The sequence below is a fragment of the Equus caballus genome, chromosome 11 (assembly GCF_041296265.1).
Source record: "Equus caballus isolate H_3958 breed thoroughbred chromosome 11, TB-T2T, whole genome shotgun sequence".
Taxonomy (NCBI): domain Eukaryota; kingdom Metazoa; phylum Chordata; class Mammalia; order Perissodactyla; family Equidae; genus Equus; species Equus caballus.
This window is the reverse complement of record NC_091694.1, coordinates 37190311-37212153: the sequence shown is the minus strand read 5'-3', so window position 1 is coordinate 37212153 and position 21843 is coordinate 37190311. Positions and strand designations below refer to the sequence as shown.

Here is a 21843-nt window from a genome sequence, read left to right as displayed (position 1 = left end):
GTAGGTTACTTTGGATTCTTGATTTCAAGTTGTTTGGGTTGATACCCAGTAGTGGGATAGCTGGGTCATATGGTAGTTCTATTTTTAGTTTTTTGAGGAATCTCCATGCCGTTTTCCATAGTGGCTGCACCAGTTTGCATTCCCACCAGCAGTGTGTGAGGGTTCCCTTCTCTCCACACTCTCTCCAACATTTGTTATTTTTTTGTCTTAGTGATTATAGCCATTTTAACAGGTGTCAGGTGGTATCTTATTGTAGTTTTGATTTGCATTTCCCTGATGATTAGTGATGTTGAATATCTTTTCATGTGTTTATTGGCCATCTGTATATCTTCTTTGGAAAAATGTCTGTTCATATCCTCTGCCCATTTTTTGATCAGACTGTTTCTTTTTTTGTTGTTCAGTTGTATGAGTTCCTTATATATTATGGAGATTAACTCCTTATTGGATACATGATTTGCAAAAATTTTCTCTCAGTTAGTGGGTTGTCTTTTGGTTTTGATCCTGGTTTCTTTTGCCTTGCAGAAGCTCTTTAGTCTGATGAACTCCCACTTGTTTATTTTTTGTTTCCCTTGTCTGAGAAGACATGGTGTTCAAAAAGATCCTTTTAAGTTTGATGTCCAAGAGCATACCACCTATATTATCTTCCAGGAGTTTTATGGTTTCAGGACTTATCTTCAAGTTTTTGATCCATTTTGAGTTTATTTTTGTGTATGGTGTGAGATAATGGTCTACTTTAATTCTTTTGCATGTGGCTGTCTAGTTTTCCCAACACCATTTATTGAAGAGACTGTCTTTTCTACATTGTATGTTCTTGGCACCCTTGTCAAAGATTAACTGTCTGTATATGTGCGGTTTTATTTCTGTGCTTTCAGTTCTGTTCCATTGATCTGTGTGTCTGTTTTTGTATCAGTACCATGCTGCTTTGATCACTAAGGCTTTGTAGTACATTTTGAAGTCATGGATTATGATGCCTCCAGCTTTGTTCTTTTTTCTCAGTATTGCTTTAGCAATTCTGGGTCTTTGGTTGCCCCATATGAATTTTATGATCCTTTGCTCTATTTCTGTGCAGAATGTCATTGGGATTCTGATTGGGATTACGTTGAATCTGTAGATAGCTTTGTGTAGTATGGACATTTTATCTATGTTTATTCTTCCAATCCATGTGAATGAAATCTCTTTATGTCCTGATCTATTTCTTTCAATAATATCTTATAGTTTTCGTTGTATAAGTCCTTCACCTCTTTAGTTAAATTTATTCTTAGGTACTTTATTCTTTTTGTTTCCATTGTAAATAGAATTGTATTCTTGAGTTCTCTTCCTGTAAGTTAGTGATTAGAGTACAGAAATGCAACTGATTTTTTTAAGTTGATTTTGTACCCTACAACTTTACTGTAGTTGTTAATTATTTCTAATAGTTTTCCAATGGATTCTTTAGGGTTTTCTATATATAAGATCATGTTGTCTGCAAAGAGCGAGAGTTTCACTTCTTCACTCCCTATTTGGATTCCTTTTATACCTTTCTCCTGCGTAATTGCTGTGACCAAAACCTCCAGTACTATGTTGAATAAGAGTGATGATAGTGGGCATCCTTGTCTTGTTCCTGTTCTCACAGAGATGGCATTCAGTTTTTCCCCATTGAGTATGATGTTGGCTGTGGGTTTGTCATATATGGTCTTTATTATGTTGAGGTAATTTCCTTCTATTCCCATTTTGTTAAGAGTATTTATCATAAATGCCTGTTGGACCTTGTCAAATGCTTTCTCTGCATCTATTGAGATGTTCATGTGGTTTTTATTCCTCATTTTGTTAATGTGGTGTATCACATGGGTTGATTTGCAGATGTTGAACCATCCCTGTGTCCCTGTATAAATCACGCTTGATCATGATGTATGAAATTTTTGGTGTATTGCTGTATTTGGGTTGCCAATATTTTGTCAAGGATTTTTGCATCTATGTTCATCAGTGATGTTGGCCTGTAATTTTCCTTCTTTGCATTGTCTTTGTCTGGCTTTGGTATCAGGGTGATGTTATCCTCATAGAATGTGTTAGGGAGTGCTCCGTCTTCCTCAATTTTGGGGAATAGTTTGAGAAAGATAGGTACTGAATCTTCTTTGAATGTTTGGTAGAATTCTTCAGAGAAGCCATCTGGTCCTGGACTTTTATTTTTGGGGAGGTTTTCAAATACTGTTTCAATCTCTTTACTTGCGATTGGTCTTTACAGATTCTCTATTTCTTCTTGATTCAGTTTTGGGAGGTTGTGTGAGTCTAAGAATTTACCCATTTCTTCTATATTGTCCAATTTGTTGACATAAAGTTTTTCTTAGTATTCTCTTACAATCCTTTGTATTTCTGTGGTATCTGTTGTAGTTTCTCCTCTTTCATTTCAAATTTTACCTATTTGAGCCTTCTCTCTTTTTTTCTTAGTGAGTCTGGTTAAGGGTTTGCCAATTTTTTTTATCTTCTCAAAGAACCAGCTCTTTGTTTTGCTGATCCTTTCTACTGTTTTTGTTTGTTTCAGTTTCATTTATTTCTGCTCTATTTTTTATTATTTCTGTCCTTCTGCTGACTTTGGGCTTTGTTTGTTCTTCTTTTTCTAATTCTGTTAGGTGTGGTTTAAGATTGCTTATTTGAGATTTTTCTTGTCTGTTAAGGTGGGCCTGTATTGCTATTAATTTTCCTCAGGACCACTTCTGCTGCATCCCATATGAGTTGGTATGGTGTATTTTAATTTTCATTTATCTCTAGATATTTTTTGATTTCTCCCTTAATTTCTTCAATGATCCATTTCTTGTTAGGTAGCATGTTGTTTAGTCTCTACATCTTTGTCCCTTTCCCAGCATTTTTCTTGTAGTTGACTTCTAGTTTCATAGCATTCTGGTCAGAAAAGATGCCTGATAGGATTTCAATCTTCTTAAATTTATTGAGGCTTGCCTTGCTTCCCAAAACATAGTCTCTCCTTGAGAATACTTCACGTGCATTGGAGATGAATGTGTATTCTGGTGTTTTGGGGTGGAGTGTTCTATATATATGTATAAAGTCCATCTGCTTTAGTTTTTCATTTAAATCCACTATTTCCTTGTTGACTTTCTGTCTGGATGATCTATCCACTCATGCAAGTAGATTGTGTTGTTGTTGTTATCTGCTTTTACGTTTGTTGATACTTGCTTTATGTACTTTGGTGCTCCTGTGTTGGGTGAACATATATTTATAAGTCTTATGTCTTCTTGGTGGAGTGTACCTTTTATCATTATATCCTGTCCCTCTTTGTCTCTCATTACCTGTTTTATCTGGAAGTCTACTTTGTCTGATATAAGCATGGCAAGCCCCTCTTTCTTTTATTTGCCATTAGCTTCGAGTGTTGTCTTCCATCACTTCACTCTGAGCCTGTGTTTGTCTTTGGAGCTGAGATGTGTTCCCTGGAGGCAGCATATTGTTGGGTCTTGGTTTTTAATCCATCCCACCACTCTGTGTGTTTTGATTGGAGAATTCAATCCATTTACATTTAGAGTGATTATTCATATATAAGGGTTTAATGTTGCCAATTTATCACTCATTTTCTGGTTCTTCTGCATTTCTTTTGTTTCTCATCTTGTGTATTTTGGACTACAAATTCAGTTAGATAGTTTTCTCTTTATTTATCATTTGTGTCCCTGTTCTGATGATTTGTTTAGTGGGTACCATTAGGTTTGTATTAAAAAAAAATCTCATAGATGAGACAGTCCATTTTCTGATAGTCTCTTATATCCTTAGAATAAGCCAGTTCCATCCCTTCCGTCTTCCCCTTAAACTTATTATTGTCACAACTTATTCCATCTTGTGGTGTGAGTTTGTGGTTAAAATGACAAGATTATATCTATTTTTGGTGTTTTCTTCTCTTTATCTTTAATGTTATAATTGTTTGCTAACCTGTTCTGACAAAGAGCTGCAATTTCCTGATTTTGTCTACCTATTTATCTCCTTGCTCAAGGCTTTGTAACACTTTCTTTTTTCTTCAGATTTGAGGGCCTTCTTGAGCATTTCTTGTTTGGAAGGGTGTCTTGTGATGATGAACTCCCTCAGCTCCCTGTTTATCTGGGGAAATTTTTATTTCCCCATCATATCTGAAGGATATTTTTGCTGGATTGAGTATTCTTGGCTGAAAGTTTTTGTCTTTCAGAATTTTCAATATATCATTCCACTGTCTCCTAGCCTGTAAGGTTTCTGCTGAGAAATCTGCTGAAAGCCTGATAGGAGTTCCTTTGTAAGTTATTTTCGTCTGCCTTGCTGCCCTAAATATTTTTTCTGTCACTGGCTTTTGCCAGATTTATCATTATATATCTTGGAGAAGGTCTTTTTACATTGACAAAGTTAAGAGATCTATTGGCTTCTTTCACTTGTATTTCCATCTCCTTCCCCAGGTTTGTGAAGTTCTCAGCTATTATTTCTTTGAGTAAGCTTTCTGCTCCATTCTCCTTCTCTTCTCCTTCTTGAATACTTATAATCCTTATCTTACAGTTCCTAAATGAGCCCATATTTCTTGGAGAATTTCTTCACTTATTTTTAGTCTTAGTTCTCTCTCTTCCTCCATCTGAAGTATTTCTATATTTCTGTCCTCCAGACTGCTGATTTGCTCCTCCATAATATCAGCTCTGTTATTCATGGTGTACAGATTTTTTAAATCTCATCCATTGAGTTTTTCATCTCAAACACTTCTGATTGGTTTTTTTTTATAGTTTCAGTCTCTTTTCTGAAGAAGCTCCTGACTTCATTGAAGCATCTGTATTTTCTTGTAACTTGTTGAGTTTTTTATGATAAAAAACTCAATTTAATTCTCTGTCACTTAGATTACAAATTTCTGTGCTTTCAGGATTAATGTCATTTTCCTTCTGGACTGTAGATTTAATGTATTTTTTTCATACTGTTTGATGATGTGGATTTGTGCCTCTACATAGTGATAGTATCTGAATGCAGTTTCCACCTGCCCCACCTGGGTGGGTTTCAAAAGCTCTGTATTCTGAGCTCACTGTGATCTTTGGCTCAACTGCTCACAGCTGCTGCTTTTCTGCATGTGTGGGCACACTGACTGACCAGCTGAGCTGGAGTGCTGGGCAGTGGGAGGGGTGCTTTCTTTTGTCTGTGTGACCCGGGCGGGGGGGGGCATTCTCCCTCTGCCCTTGCTATCTGCTCTCCTGGGGTGCTAGCCTGATGAAGACACCCCCACAATAGCTTAATCACTTCTGTGAGGGCTTTCTCATGGTCTGTGAGGGATCTTAGAGAGCGAAGGTGTTCCCATGGAGGGTCACCCCTCTGCCCTCACCTCTCAGAGCTACATGGTCTGGAGGCCAGAGTGACATCCATTGGAGGAGGGAAAGGAGATCCCCTTACCTCCTTCCACTTCCTCAGGGGGGTTCAGGACCTCCACCTTCAGATATATGGCTGTAAGTGTCTCTCAGATGTCTTTTGTGTTCTGTGGAAGTGTTCCATTGGTATATGAATGTCCTTTTAGTTGCATCTTAGTGGGGGGAGTCTAATGGGAGCGCTTACTCTGCCATGATGCTGACATCACTGAGACTAAAGTTTTTGATGAATCTTCTCTTACAGGTGTCTGTGAGCTCCAGTGCAAGAGAGACAGGGATGGCAGTGTGTGAAGATGGTGCATCAGGAAGGGCTGTAGCCAGGTCTGCTCCCCTCTCCCTACCCAGGTAAGAAAAGACCAGGAACCCTGCTTGATTCCCCCAACAAGGTGTGCTCAGGGTTAGCCCAGCCTGGCCTTTCCAAAACTGCTGCTGATCAGAAAAGGGACAGAAACCCATCAGTATTCCTGGGGCCTATGGCCCCACTCCTTCCCTCCAGAGGGTAAACAGCTCACAGGGCTGTGGGCCCAGTATCTCATTAATAAATACCCCTTACAAAGACCTGTCATCATTTTCCTTTTCTCACAAGTAATGCTTGTTCTATAAAAATCAAAAACTAGTGATGAGTGCCTCTCTATGTATATGTACACATATATATAAAATCATCAATATTTTGGCTGCCTAGAAAACAACTATTTCCACAGCATTATATTTATTATTTATATTTATATAAATATTAATATTATCGTTATATTTTTAACTGAAAAGTCATTCTGTAAATGCTTTTATGTAACTTAAGTTTTATTGTGAGCATCTTTTGCTGTCAACACTAATTTAATATGTTTAACTTTATTCTATTTAACTATTAAATTTAATGAATATTTCTTCAATTAGTTTAGTTAGCTGTAGCCCACCATCTAGAATACAGTGCAGCCCCTCAGTAAATCACCTTCCAGTGGACATTTCAGGCGGGGTTTTTGTTTTATTTGTTCTCCTGTTTGTTGCCGCTGTTCTAAGCAAGGGCTCAGTGCTGACTCTTCTTGCTCAGTGTGGCATACCTCCTTATTAGGGCCCCGTGAAGAAACTGAGGCTACTTGGGTTTAAGTGATCATGAATTGCTCATGGTTACAAAACTGGAGAGTGGCTAAGTCAGAATTTATCCTTGGTCTGCACTTGGCAGAGTGGGAGGTGCAAGGCGCCAGAGCCTTTGAACCCCACCTCCACAGCTCACCAACCTGGGGTTTAGGGCAAGTTGCTTAACCTTAGTTTCCTCACCTGCAAAGTGGGGTAATACCCACCTCAGAGGATCGTGGTGAGGACTAAATGAGCTAATGCAGTAACAAGTGGGCCCTGACCCTAGCACACAATTTTTTTAAAAAATTAGCAGTCGGGAAAAGAATGAAGTAACAGGAAACACTGTAAGTGGTGGCAACATTACATGGATTAAGACTTTACTTCAAAATGTTGTTCTGACACTTGGGAAACAAATGTAATTTTTTTAACCCTCAGTTTCCTCATCAGTGAAATCCAGAAAATGCTATCTCTGTTACTGTGTTGTGTGAGGATTAAATGAAAGGTATGAACATATACAGTGTAAACATCTGGTGAAACCTAAGTGCCCAGAAAACCAGCGACTCTCATTGCCTGGGCCACTCTGTGGCTGAACTCACGGGAGCTGGGGTGAGCAAGAAGAGAGTGAGGGTCCACTTCTCCTCTGATTTCTGTTTCCCCTGAACAAGGCTAATTTAATCACATCTCCCAGAAGAAGAAAATGAAATAAAAATTGGATCAGAAGTGCCTACAAGAAAGGGGAAATGAAATCTGACGACTCAGGGGTTGGTTACTGCAGCCCATCCCAACTCCTGGCCCAGTGCAGAAGGAAGTGAGACAACATGGAAGAGCTTAACATGTGTATTGGGAGTTTGAGTTCTCAGAAATAAAGGTGTATGAAATGAAATGCAACTCCATCCCCAGAAACTTACATGTATCCTATGGGCAAAGACCACCGTACCTGCTAGGTGCCCAGCAGTGGAGAGAATCAGACAAAGCCAGAAGGAGACCAAAGTCACCTCCTCAAAACCAGCAGGTGACCTAGGAGCACCCCTGCTGGGTCACCCACTGCCCCTTCCTGCCCTCAGTACCAAAGGTTCTGGGCCCAGAGCAGGGAGGGGGGAAGTGAAAGAGCGGACTGCACCCTCGCCAGCCAGCATTCAGTTCCTAGGTTGTAATTTCTATAAGGACATAATCCTCTTGGCTACCACATGCCTGGCCCAGAGAAGACATTTGTTACTTGTGTTGAAAAATGAATGAATGAATGAATGAAAGCACATAATAAAAGTGAGTGCCCACCCCCACCCTTTTCTCAGTCACTCAAGGCTTTCCTGGTTTAAGAGTCTTATTTTTTGGTCAGAGGAGGATGTTTCCTTGACTCAGAGACTTGCTTAGGTAACAACGTGGCATTACCCAGCGTACACATGTTTTTTGTTCTCCAGACGTCAGTTTCTGGGCAGGGCTGAGACTCCCAGAGTCCCTAGTCCCGCCCACCCCTGACTTTGTATTGCAGCTCAGGGAGCAGAAGCACATAAATTTCTGCTGCTGCTCCCAGCCCTGTTGCTTTTTACCAAAGACTTCCAACAGCAACATGAAGTTGGGAGGGCTCCTCCTCCTTGTGAGCCTCATCACCCTCAGCTTAGAGGTACAGGGGCTTCAGGCTGAAGTGAGACCAGTTCAAGATGTGGGTAAGTCCAGGCAGAAGGCAGGCTCCTTCTTCCTTGAAAGAGGGAGCCAGAAGGTAGGACATCTGGGACCAGTGTGTGCAGGTGGAAAAGGGAAGTAAGGAGAGAAGGAAAGATGTTGGAGTCAAGGAGGCATTGCAGAGACCCCCCTTGACTGCAGACTCTCTTCTGCCTCCACTTTCTCCCCTCCTTTCCCTGGGTCACCCCTCCATCTGGGCTCTCCACTCTTCCACTTTGGCCCCTCATCAGTCACCCTCCATCTCCCATGCATCTCCCTCTTCACCAGCTTCTTTGTCTTTTGCTACAAATAGATCGGATGGCCTAGAAAAATATTTTCTTAATCATATTAAACATGAATCATCTCAACCTCTTCTTTCCATTTTATCGCCAACATTCTCAAAGGACTAATATGAATTCTCTGCCCTTACTTCCCCATCACTCATTCCTTATCCCCTTAAACACTGACTGTAGTCATTCTTTCCCCAGCACTCTCCTGAAATTTCTCTCCCGGGTCCTGTTGACAAATCTCTTGACTCTTCTCAGGAGCCAAAGTCTTTATTCTCTACAACATCAGACATTGTTTCCCACTTCATCAATCCTCAAGCTTTCTTCTCTTCTTGATTCTCTTCACTGGATCTTCTTCTTCTCCCTGAAGATTATTGCATTCAACTTTTACCCCTCTACCTTCTTCGCTATCCTTCCCCTACCTCAAACTGGTTGCTAAATTCCATTCTTTGTAATTGCCTCTTGCATGTGTTTCTTCCTCTCCACCCCCATAGCCACACTGTACTTCCAGCCCTGATTTCCCCATCTTAGGTCAGCTCAGTCTTCCCAGCAGCTCTCCCGGCCCCTCTCTTCCTTCTGAAGTTTGTTAGCTTGATGAATCCTGGTCCATTCTCTGCTCTCCCACCAGAATAATCTTCATAAGTAAACTGTAACCATATCCCTCTCTTAGCCTCCCAAATGAAATCCACACTTCCCAGGTCCTCAAGATCCACCCACTGTAACTTTGTTTCCTGCCTACTTTTCCTGCTCAACTTCCCAAAGTGACACTGCCTCCTTGACATTGCTGAGTGATCCAATATAGACCTTTGAGTCAATCTGATTTTCTTTTCCTCCTGGGAATTTGAAATGTGGAATGCAGAGACACAGAGACTAGAAGGCTTTCTGGTTGAGTCACATTAATGACAGCACCCTCAAGAGGAGTTTCATAGAGTTAAGAGAACTGTTACTTATTCCCTCTATGGACAGTAGTGTTCATACAGACTTATCAGGCTCAACAGAACTTATTTGTCTAGGGGAATCCCACAGAATTGGGCAGTATCTTACAGCAGAGAGTGAAAGATTTCACTTATGAATTTCAGTTCCTTAGATCCATATATATGTTCTCTTTCCAAGCCTGTGGGTAGGTTGAGTGGGATTGTGTTGTAACTGGAGTAGTTCGGGACAGAATGAGGATCTCCTCCCATGAGGAGGTATGGGTTTATCTGAGCATTGATTCTAGAACAGTTGTCATGTATTATAAGGACAGAAAGATTGATACCTGCCCAGAAGGGCCACACAGAACCTCTGGTGCTTGCTTGTAATAAGCACTGAGGATAATGAACATCCCATGGGTCAGAAATGCTGCAGCAATGGTGTGGGCTGTACTCACTGTCCAACAAGTGAGTGTAAGAACCCAGTGACCTGCTTGTGAGTAGAGGACAGGCCCCCTCTCATCTTCTCAGGGGAAAGGAATACCCACCTGCCCTCTGCACATGGACTCAATAAGTCCTGGGGTGGAGGGGTTGGTTGCACATGGCAAGAGAACTGGCATTGTCCTACGTAACACAGGGCATGGGAAGAATAAAGGATCCCCACCCCAGCCAAGGAGGCAGCTGCTTCCAGCTGCTCAGCTGAGACACACAGCCATGATCCCGGATTCCCAGCATCAAGGTGTCCCACGGCTTTTCACGCTTTAAAACTCCGATAAAAAATCCTTGAGATGGTTTCTTCTGCATTATTGAGGTAAAAGATGAGATGTAAAAGATACAGGAAGCAAGCATTTATTGATTGCTGGTCAACACCAAGGCACTGTGCTTGGTGCTGGAATAAGAACACATATCAGATGAACTCCGCAGGACACACTCATATGTATAATTATAATATCACCTGCCTGATGCCGCAGCAGAGATTTGTGCAGAGTTCTGCAGGAGCACAAAGGGAATTATTAGCTCTTGTCCAGGCTGTTGGGAAAATGTTTAGGTGGGAGGAACTGTGTGAACTGGAACCTGAGGGGTGAGGTGGAGATCAGCAGGTGGAGGGGGAGCTGGGTGAACCATCCAGGCAGCAGTACTACTAGCTGCACAGCCTTGGGGGTGGGAAAGGTTGGGGGCTGGATCTTGGAGGAGGTGGGGTTCTAGGGTAGTGGGCCTGGAAGAGGCTTTAAGGGGAGATCCAGGGCCAATTTTGGAGGGGCTTCATTGTTTTGTCCAGCAAGGTGGATAGAGATCCACTGGGGATGATCAAGCCCAGGCAGTGCGATGACCAAATGTGTATTTAGAACAGCACCTCTGGTGGCAGTGAGTGATAGATGAGATCCCTCCTACCTTGCCCATTGAGTCACCCTAGAAAAGTCCTCTAGAGTCTGTGTGCCCAGGATGAGGGGAAGCTCATCCATGGTCCTTTCCTGACTCTTTTCTACTCCTGGAACCACAGCTGTGGACGGGAATGACGATGAATGTTGGATTTCTGAGGATTTCGGGAAGCATTGCAGTGTGGTTCCTTTTGTAGAACTTTGATCTCTAGTACCTTTGTTCTTCCTTAACTCTATCCATTCTGGGTCATTGTAAGCAATTAATGTGTGTGCAGGAGTTCCTACAATCAGCGTCACATTAAAGAGAACATACTAACCAAGTGCCACGTGGGCAGGGCTCTTACTCCAGATGATGGAGCTGCTAAGAGGACAAAGTAAACATCCTGCCCTCCAGTCTTTTCTTACTGACATCCTCCAGGCCAGGCCACCTGCACTCACTCATTGGGGTCAACTTCCTCAGCCAAGGGTGAAGAGAACCCTTCTCTCTGGACAGCTATTAGCAACACAGCTCTCCCTAGGCAGCAGGACTGTAGGCTGTATTCTTACCATACATAACTCATCTGATCAGAATAAATCAGTAAATTTTGAGTAAAGGAGATATAATAATGTGGATGGGCTTCATCCAATCAATGGAAGGCCTTAAAAAGACCAAAGTCCCCTAAAAAACAAGGAATTCTGCCTCCAGATTGTCTTCACACTCAAGCTGCAGCATCTACTCTTCCTTATGCCAGAATCTCTCCTCTTCAGCCCAATAAGATGAAAACCTCTCACACCCCAACATGAGTGACTTTAGGATCTGCAGATCATAGCCCATATGATTACTCAGAGTTCTGTAGGATCAGTGCTCTGGAGAAGGAAGTCAATAGGCCATGGCAGAGAGAGTTAAGAATACTTTAACTGAGAGTACAATTTCATTTAGAGTGAAAGGAAACAAGATTTACCTAGCCAGGCTCTCATAAAGTGTAACTTTGCGTGGGCACAGCCATTAAGTGCATTAGCTAAGATCTAAGATCAGACGTCTGTAGTCCTCAGCCCTGGCTCCAGGGTCCCACTGCGGGACATGGAATTGACCCGGAGTCAATGCTTGGAATGCAGCTCTGTTCACCACTCTTCCACCAAGGAAGCCCCAAGAATGCCACAGGCTTAGGGACTGACACCTAACCTGTAGGTAAGGATTCCTCCCTTGTTCTAGGGTTGGACATTTTACAAGGTCGTGTCACAAAAGCAATGGAAGCCAGGGAGTGAATGACCTGCATCAGGTCACTGTCTGTCATTTATGCGTGTCTTTCTGAAAACTTGAGAAGTAGACAGGGAGCTTTAAGCATCTTCTATAAGAATGTGGTCCTGGGATGGAGGTCATCAGCTAAGTATTGGAGCAGGCTCAGCTGGGACTCGCTTCTGGTTTGTTTAGCAGTGCAAACTCAAGTGTGTTCCATCTCTCTTCTCCCTGGGTTTGGCCGTCTAAGCTTGGAGCTTGATGCCCTCAGACCGTGGGTTAGTTCTCCTTACTTTTCTTTCTACAGTGTACAGCTCAGCCACACAGCCTCAGTCTGGTGGGGGAATGAAGGCACATTAGCATTTCTGCCCACATTTTCAGGGTTGCTGCATTGCATAACTCCAGGGGCGACTCCTCACACTGCAGTCCAGGGGAGTAGCGCCCCCTGGTGCTGTGCAGTCTGCAGGCTCTGCAGCACTGTGCATAACTCTGCTCTTTGCCTGTGATGGTTGCTCTGCAGATGACTCCTCCTCCTCTGCCTCCCGACTTCCCAGGAATTTCCAGGAAGGTCCCTCCTTGAACTTGAATAAACCCCTCACCTCCTTCCATTCTGACTTCTCAGTCCTGGTCTGACCCTTGCAAGGTCACATGATTATGGAAACTCACCAACCACTCCTGTCCCCAGGGCACTGTCTCCTGATCACAGTATCTTCCTCAAAATTCATAACACCAGTCCAAGCATGAGAAAGCATCAGAGAAATACAAAGTGAGAGGCATTCTACGAAATATTGGACCCGAGGAGACTATGGCAATGTCAAATTCTAAAGGAAAGTAAGAAGATGTAACTAATAAATGCAGTGTAGTCTCTAGGATTGGATCTTGGAACATAAAAAGGAAATTAGTGGAAAAACAGTGGAAGTCAAATTCTGTATTTTGGTTAATAGTAATATGCCAATATTGATTTCTTAGTTTTGACCACAATACCATGGTTAAATACAATTTTAGCACTAGGAGACTGGGTGAGAGACATACAGGAAGTCTCTGTATTATCTTTGCAAGAAATTTGAAAACTTCAATGAAATGGTGAAATTCCTTGAAAGAAAAAAGCTAATTGCACCTCTTATTGATTTATTGCCTCTCAGCTCCAAATTCACTCTTTTAGACTGTCCTGTGAAAATAGATCTGGGCCCTTTAAATCTATTCTTTCTTGCCAGACGGCGCAGGAGCTCTGTCAGGGGAGGGCCCTGGAGAGGCGTTTCAGGAGGAGGTTTGCCTCCTGCAGCACCTGCAGCTTGGGCAGTGCTCAGCTCTGCAGTGCTGGCAGCCTCTCTGGTGCTCAGCTCCTGCGCTGCGTGGTGGCCAGCAGCACTCAGTGGCCAGCAGTTCCTGCAGCATCGGCCCCCGCCCCAGGGTTTGGGAGCAGAGTGCCTGCAACCCCTGAAGTGCAGGTTCCTCCAGGGCTCGGCTCCTGCAGTGCTCAGCACCCAGGAGCACCCAGCAGCCAGGGTCTTCCCTGACACTCCTTTTGGGCAGCTTTGTAGCAAAGTGCCCCTGCTGAGACACTTCCTGGTGAACACTTTTCCCTGGCACCCTAGAGGTGCATTTCTGGTAGGTTCTGCTGGACCAGCACCAAAGTGACTGCCATTCCATGAACCTGACTGTGCTTCTCCGACAGGGTCTGGATCTCAGCCCTGGGGGCAAGGGGTGGGGTAAGGGGCTCGTCCTTGGGCACTCTATCTCAGTCCTAGGGTTAGTGGCCATTCCTTACATCTGCCACCCTGATACTCTCTAGAGTTCTCCTTACTTCTTACTAGTCAGTCCCTTGTTACTCTAATCCCCTATTGTAGTTAATCATTCTTTATATTAAAATTACCCTGCTCAGATTCCTGTGTGGTACCTTTCTTCCAATTGGACCCAGATTGATACTCTACCAAAGCCAACTCATGGAGACCTAGATAACCTGAATTGCTCTGTATCTATTACAGAGATTAAATTAGTAATTTAAATGCTTTCTCTGTAAAGTAGGAGGCAAGGTCACCTGCTGAGTGTGAGAGACTGAGTTTGAGGAGAATGGGAAGGTTTTCAATAGTCCTTATGAAGAGTGGGAGCTTGTGTTGATGTTGCAGTAAATTGCAGGGCCATGGGGAGGTCCTATGTGACGTTGTTCATCATGAACTTATGATGGAATTCATCCCTTTTGGTGGGACTCAGGTGCAGGGAAGGAGAAGGTGGATAGTTAGGTGCCTCCAACAGTGAGGTTTGGCCTTCAGGTACCATTAAAAGAGAACAGAGTTAGGGTACTTTAGGTATTGAGAAGAGGGTGCGAAAGATGAGGAGGAAAGGCAAAAAATAAGAGAAACTGGAAAGGAAGGGGAGTTTGTCCTGATTTACAAGCAGGTGGCTAATTGGAATGAACATCTGGGTTTTATCTCATCTCCCTAAGGTCCCATCTCTCCAGATACAGTCAAAGTTGAGGCAAATTGACCTCAGTGGTGGTGAATTCTGTACAAGGCAGCGGGGACAAGGGGTGAAAACCAGAGCTTGTTTACACAGAGTTGGATCAGCCATTTTTTTGGACTAATTACACAAGGATGACCATTTTTCTTCTTCTGAATTTGTTAAGGTAGGAAGAGGAAGTAAACGCCTCTCAATGGTACCCAGCCGGAAGAAAGAGTGCCTGGCATCCAGGGACAAATTTTCCCATCTCTCTCCCAGCACCAGGAGGTCACTCACTGGTGGATTCTCAAGTCCTGTGGGGGGGGGAATGGAGTTCAGATAGGTTAGAGGGGATTCCAGCAGTGTGATTCAGTGGGGCAGACCAGCTGGAGGGTGCCAGAACCCTGCAGCACGACATGTTCCATCAGCCCTCCTAACTGCGTTTCCTCACTCCAGTCTTGCAGCTCTGCAGTCCATTCTCCATGTTTCAGGGGTTTTCTTCCTTCTTCTCTTAAGTTTTCATTGTACAAGTAATATATGAATGCCTTCTTACCTCAATCTTATTTCAGATAAGACTAAAGACCTCTTGGCTGCCTAAACCCTCCCCACTCCCCGCACCCCGCCAACTCACTCTGTTGTTCCTGAGAGGTGGTGCTGTTATTATTTGGGAGGTTATTGTTCCAGAATTCTTCTGCATTTTCCTGTATATATATGTAGATATAAATGCACACATATTTATCACTGCCTTAGGGAAGAGGGAGAACAGATATGTCCCTTAACGGCATCATGCAATGCCATATACTATTTAGACCTAGGTCCTGATGCAGAGGTAGAGTATTACAGAAAAAAAGTCAGGAAATCTGATGCCCAAAATATCTGAATTTGATTTGTCAGGGAGGGGAAAATGTCCCCCTACCTCTCTTGCTTCTTTTGGCTGGTCTAATAATCAAATTGACATAAGAGAGATTAACAGGAGACAAAAAACCCAAATTTTATTTCCTATGTACAGAGGCCCCATGGTATGGGACCTAAGAAGCTGGCAAAATAGGCTGTTTGTATACCTTTTTTAGACAAAGAAACAATCACTTGTGAAGGTTTTACAAAACAAAGGAGTTTGGGCTTGGGGTAGCAAATTAATGAAGGAATAGCCAAGTCTGTTTGCACAGCTTTCTCGGCCTTGGGTTCCCTATCTCAGGGGATAAGGATGCCTTCGATCCTGCTGGTGTAGGGAGGAGGCCCTCACAGGTGAGGTTTATTCCCTGCCTTCAGGAGAACAAAGAAGGTTCATAGTGTTCTTCTTGTATTGGCTTTTTCTCAAGCAACTTTAAAAATAATCACTATGCCACCTGGGCATACTTTCAGGTGATCTGCCCTGGCTCCATCCAATCCCATTTCGTAACTTTATAGCCTTGAACAAGATATTTAACCTTGTCACACCTCAGTTGTGATGCCTAGTAGATGAAGCACCTTGTGCACAGATGTTCTTGAGTTATCTTTCCTCCTCCCTGTCTATATCATCTTCTCCCATTCTCTCTCTCTCTTTCAATCTGATAGATTTCTTCATTACCTTAAGGACATATTTCCCTTGACCCAGAGAACTTGTTTGTAAAACTGCCCAACACCACACATGGTCTGTGTTCTTTTTAGCCAAGTCACTTACTTGGAGGAGCCCAAGATTCAAGTTTCCTACATGCTGATGCTGGCCTTGACACTAGCCCAGTTCACTGTCCAGGAGGGTAGAAATCTCAGTTCCTTTGGTTTTGCTGCGTTAGCACCAATGAAGTCTTCAACAAGCAAACCTGAAGTTGGGTGGCTACTTCCTCCTTGCCATCTTCCTCACCCTCAGCACAGAGCTCCAGACGGTCGGCAGCTCTAGGCCAAGACCAGATGCACCTTTCTCAGAATGAGAGCCAGAAAGTGGGAAATCTAAGACAGGACATGTGCAGTATTAAAGAGGGGATGGAGGGGAAGATGGGTAAACATGGAGAACAGTCTCCATAAGGAGACACTGTCGCCACTCATCACCATGCCAGCATCTCTCTGTGTCTGCCTCCATCCTCTCTCACTGTTTTCACCAAGGCCAGCCTCTCCATCTGCACTCTTCAGCCCTCACCTCTTGCTTGCACCCAGCTCTGTCAGCTCCTGGATCTCTCCTCAGAATCTCTAACCCTTTTATCACCTTTTGCTTCTACGTACAAAGAGATAAATCTCCCCATTCTTCTTTTATTGCTTGTGTTTTTCATGTCATATTTTAAAAACCATTGCCTCATCCAAGGTCACAAAAATTTATACCTATGTTTCATTCTAAGGATTTCATAGTTTTAGCTCTTAATTTAGGCCTTTCTCCCTTTTGAGTGAATTTTTGTGTATGCATATGGTTGGAGGTAGCACCCATCTTTGCAGGTGCAGTGGTGGCAAGCATTTGAAATGGTCACCCTGGACTGCAACAAGTACCTAGGAGGTCAGAGATGAGCGTGATTCTTGAAATGTTGATGAGTTTCTGTGCTGAAGGTCAACCATTAAACTCCCTGCAAAATAACCCAGCCGTTGGGCCTCCCAAAAGATACTTAGGATCCTCAGCCATATAAGGCCCTAGGGAACCAATCTGACAGCATACATGCATATGTGCATGTCAGGGCATCACAGAGAAGGTCTCTAATCAATACGGACTCAGGGCCAGGTCTGCCTGGGTTCCAACGCCAGCACCACTGCTACAAGCCCTGTCTGTGGGCAAGTCAGTTACGTTCTCTGAGCTCCCGGCCCCTCATTTCTGAAATGGGAATTACATACCTCTCAACAACAATTTTTGTGCCACTGGCACACACTGGAGCTGCTGTATGAATATGGAAATCTCTCTTCTCCTTCTGTTTTCCTGCTGATCAACAGCTTTGGCCACAAAGCTAAAGCTTATTTCTCTGAATTTTCTTTATTTTTTTAATTTTTATGTTTTTTGTTTATTCAAGTTACACATCTCTTCAAAAGTTAAAATGTCATAGATCTAAACAAAAAGGGCTAAATCTGCCCTCAGTTCCCTCCACTTGAAATAATCACCATTAACAGTTGGATAAACATTATCTTCATTTCCTCTATGAATGTGCTAATAGGTGCTTATTTTTCTATGATGTCCTGTTTCATACGCCGTTCCTCTATGTAATATATACCATGTAGAAGTGGGCCCATTGCCCAATCACCACCACTTCCCGATACCCACACCTGGGGCTTCTTTGTATTCATGCGTCTTTTCTAACGTTAGGAATCTGTGTGGACCGGTGCCGAGGAGACCTGGACTGTGGGGCTGGACAGCGGTGTCTCAGGAGGGGATGTCGTCGAACCTGTGCTCCAGCCCTGGGACCAGGTAAAAGCCCCCCGGCCTGCCCAGGGCTCCAAACCCCACACAACCCAGCGAGACTGTGGCTTAGCTCTGCCCAGACGGCCTCCCTCAGGGGCTTAATCCTATGGTCTCTGCTTCCAGGCTTGTCCTTCCTGAGGGAAGAGCATGTCACAGACCATGTGTCCCGACTTTTGGAGCACAGAACCTTCCTCTCTGATTTTGTTATGCAAGGAATGCCTACTCATTAGAGAAAAGTCAAATACTGATAAAAAGATAAATTATCCATGATTCCACCACCTAGATAACCATTTTAAAGAAACGCTTTCAGTATCCATCCACCCACACAGATATGTACTTTTTCTGAGTTAACAGTGGATAAATGTTTATTCTTGTGGTTACTGCATGCCTGGCTCTGTGCTGAGTGCTGGGCCATATTTAAGGAGAGGTCTATGTCCTTAAAGATCTTACAGTAATAGTTACCAGTGCTGTTGAGTTGATTCCGACTCCTAGCGACCCCATGCACAGCAGAGCGGAACCCGGCCTGGTCTCTTTGTGCCATCCTTTCACCTTCCGGTGCTATATTTGCCATGCCTGCTGCTATTCTTAGGTTTTTCCTGGCCAATTTTTCTGAAGTCGGTGGCCAGGTCCTTCTTCCTGGTCTGTCTTAGTCTGGAAGCTCCACTGAAACCTGTCCACCAAGGGTGACCCTGCTGGTATTTCTGATGCCGGTGGTATGATTTTTAGCATCACAGCAACACACACCATCACAGTACGACAACTGTAGAAGAGGAGTTTGGTACCCTGACTGGGAAACAGACCCAAACATCGTCGTGAGGGCACTGAATTGCAACCACTAGATCATCATCATACAGTAATAAAGATGAGCAGAGAAACCAACAAAAATCTAGGAAAACAGAATATGTGTATGATTTTTACAAACATGGTGTCATGACATCGTCCCTAATCAATAAATGCAATTCTATCACATGTTTTAAATGGCTTCACTGCTCTCCAGTAGAGGGATAGGCCTTATTTTCCACAACTTCTTCTCCTCGTGCAGATTGAGATAATCTGTCACTTTCAGCTACTTTTTAGTAACAAATACAATACAAATGTCCTTAACCTAAATCATATTTCTTTAGGATAAACTCCTAAAAGTGGTATGGCCAAATATACATTTGAAAGCTTCTGATGTATATTGCTAACCTGCCTAATGAAGATGTCTTTGACACCAAAAACATATGTAGCCTCACCCCACATATCTGTAACTTATTGGACAAATACCTACTAACATTTTATGCACATATACGTGCGTGTTATTGATGTGCTTCCACCTATATTTGTAAAAGCACACAGAAAATTCCAGAAGGAGCTACAAGAAATAGGAGATATCTCCTGGGAAGGAGACTTGATACGTCAAGAGAAAGGGAGATTTACTTTTTACTTTATATATTTGACTATTTTTTGTCCTTTAAAAATAAAAATTATTACATTTAAAATAGTGGAAACTGTGTAGAATCCATATGCACATATTTTGAATTGAACAAAAGTTTAAAACAAATAATGCCCTCATAAATCTCCCCTGGTATCCTGCCAGGATTAACAGTTTTCGGCTGAATTTTTTCTAGTGATAGGTATCTGTGTGGAAGAATGCCAGAGACACCGGGACTGTGGCGTAGGACGTCTGTGTGTCAGCAACGGATGCGGCCATGTCTGCCAGCCAGCCAGAGACCAAGGTAAAAGCAGCAAGCCCTGCCTTCTGCCTCCCTGACCCACTGAATGCTTAGCCCTGCTGGGACATGGCTACCAGGCCCCAGCACAGAAAGAAACAGAAGGTGGCTACAGCTGGGGCCAGTGGTAGCCTCTGTGAGAATTAGAAAAGATGCTCCTTCCTCCAGGGCTAGAACACCGTGAAGCTAGATTAACAACATTTTGCTTTAGAAGAATTTGTAAGCTTGAAAAAGATGGAAATACTCTTAAAACAGAAGTTACATATCATTAGGGCACCAAATTATTCCTCAGCAAGGGCTGGAAAGAACATGGTTATGGACAAGTTAGCCTGTGTTTTGCACCCAACCACGTGTCCACACTGATGTGAAACACACAGGTCCATTCATTCATTCCACCAATATCTACACCTGCCCAAGCCTTCTTGCCAACAGTGGGTGGCAGCTGCTATTTCACCACAGAAGCTTCATTTCTTTACTCTCCTGACTGAAAGGCTAGGATCGATTGAAACCACTACAAATTTCATGGGTGCATGCAGTGGACTGGGAAGGAGGCGGGTGTAGAGGGGTTAGGACTGCATGAATAATCCAAATAACAGCTTGCTTACACACCTCTACCTTATCTCAGGCTCAAGGGATAACCTCAGACTTTTAGGGAGGTGGGGTGTGGGGGATGGAGGAGTATGTAAGGGAATCCCACAGATGAAGGCGGTCTCTCCCCCGCATAGAGGAGAGAATTATCATCCACCAGATCTGCTTCACTTGACTCACAAGTGTAAGAGCCAGCCTGCATTTGCCGTGCCCCTAAATGATAAGGTAGGCTGTTTGGGGGTGATGTCTAACAGGGGTTCCCAAACATCAACATGCATAAGAATCACTTGGGGGGGTTGTCAAAATTCATATTGCTGGGCCCCAGCCCCAGAATTCCTGAAGTATGTCTGGGGTAGGGCTCAAGAATCTGAATTTCTAACAAGCTCCAAGGGGATGCAGATGCTGCTGGTATATGGGACCCACTTTGCATAGCAGTAGGAGCAGAACTGGGGTTCTCTTTCAGATGGGGAGCAGGGCCAGACTCTGGGACTCAGTGTTAATTGGCACCTGACGGCACATAGCATTTGTGGGAGGCTGGCTCTGTTTCTGATCTGAGATTTAATTCTCTAGTCCCAGAAGAAGAAAAGGAGGGGGCTAGCAGCAATGTAGTCTCCTCTTCTCCCAGGATGCTGCAGCTGCTGGCTATCGGTACATTTTCCCATAGACAAAACAGCACTGTGTGCCCTCAAGGTTGAGAGGGGAGAAGATTGGGGGTGTTAAGAAGGGAAGAGGCTAAAGTTCCACCAGGGACCAAGGCACTTCAGCCCTCTCTCTCTCTCAACACCAGGTCCCACTCACTCTACAGAGGTAGTCTGGGTTCTGGAAAGACTGTTTGGTTTTTCAGATGGATCAAGACGTGGAAGTTGTCCAAGGCTGCCTCCAGGAACTATAGGAACTTGTGTTGAATTGTGTAGTGGAGATGAATCCTGTCCCAGGGGACAAAAATGCTGCAGCCATGGTTGTGGCCACTCCTGCCAAACTGCTGTTCCAGACGTGAGTATAACATAGAGAGCTGCTCATGGGAAGCATGAGTCCCTGCCAGCCTTCAGAGCACAAAAGGGATCCCACCAACCCCTGTGTTCATCGAAGTCTGGGTGGCATGGGGAGAAAATTGGTTGGTAGCAAAGAACCGGAATTTCTGGAAAGTGTCATGATTACCTTTGTGTTGTAGGAGGAAGACTTCCTTATCCGTTTGGATGATTAATGGACCTCGGCCTTCAGTGACCACTCCCAAGTTTCATCTTTATTCCAATACCCGGCTTCCCACTTTCCTACTGTCTTCTCCTGGCTGCTTTCTATTCCTGGAACCCCAGTACCACAGGATGAGGATCTAAAATAACTTTGTCTTGAGTGTTCAGTTCTGGCGATTGTTGGAGGTATCATGGCATAACTTCTTCCGAAATTATCCTTTTTCTAAATAAAATTACTTCTGTGGCATTATCCAACCTGAGTCGTTTTTTTCTATGTAAGATTTTAGCTCACTTACATTAGTACCTCCATCTTCAAAAAGTATTTAATCCCAACCCTTGGAACCTGTGACGTTTCCATTATCCATAACCCCCCATATCTTCTCTGTCCCCCTTATCCTAACTCCTTATATCAGATATTTATAGTCACAACAACTATGTATAACAAGCTACCCCAAAACTCTTTGGCCTAAAATAACAATCATTCTCCCAGACCTGTGAGTTGGCTATGGGGTCAATGAATCTGTGCTGCACTCAACTGGGCAACTCTGATGTTCTTGGTTGGACTCACTCGTGCCTCTGAGGTTGGCTGATTCAACTGGGGTTGGCTGGGGTGACTTGGTTCCACCCCACCCATTTCATCCTTCTCCTAAGCCAAAGACCAGCCCAAGCACTCAATACTGCCTGGAAATCTCACCATATTTCCCTAGAA

The 21843-nt window shown here is 43.6% G+C and overlaps 1 protein-coding gene across 1 annotated transcript; it reads left to right on the top strand.

Moving 5' to 3' along the window:
• The first annotated feature begins 7782 nt into the window (after positions 1 to 7782).
• Positions 7783 to 21384, top strand: LOC102148710 (WAP four-disulfide core domain protein 3). The gene is made up of 5 exons (XM_005597558.4): positions 7783 to 8071; positions 17549 to 17650; positions 19255 to 19362; positions 20789 to 20937; positions 21116 to 21384. The coding sequence occupies exons 1-5, from the start codon at positions 7975 to 7977 to the stop codon at positions 21146 to 21148; spliced, it is 489 nt and encodes a 162-aa protein (XP_005597615.1). The 5' UTR covers positions 7783 to 7974; the 3' UTR covers positions 21149 to 21384.
• Positions 21385 to 21843: the final 459 nt, after the last annotated feature.

What these genes read in the sequence shown, in the direction of transcription:
- LOC102148710 (XM_005597558.4), top strand. Translation starts at nt 7,975, where the DNA reads ATGAAGTTGGGAGGGCTCCTCCTCCTTGTGAGCCTCATCACCCTCAGC. An exon ending in TGCTCCAGCCCTGGGACCAG is followed by an intron (nt 17,651 to 19,254) that starts GTAAAAGCCCCC and finishes AATTTTTTCTAG; the next exon opens with TGATAGGTATCTGTGTGGAA. An exon ending in CCAGCCAGCCAGAGACCAAG is followed by an intron (nt 19,363 to 20,788) that starts GTAAAAGCAGCA and finishes TTGGTTTTTCAG; the next exon opens with ATGGATCAAGACGTGGAAGT.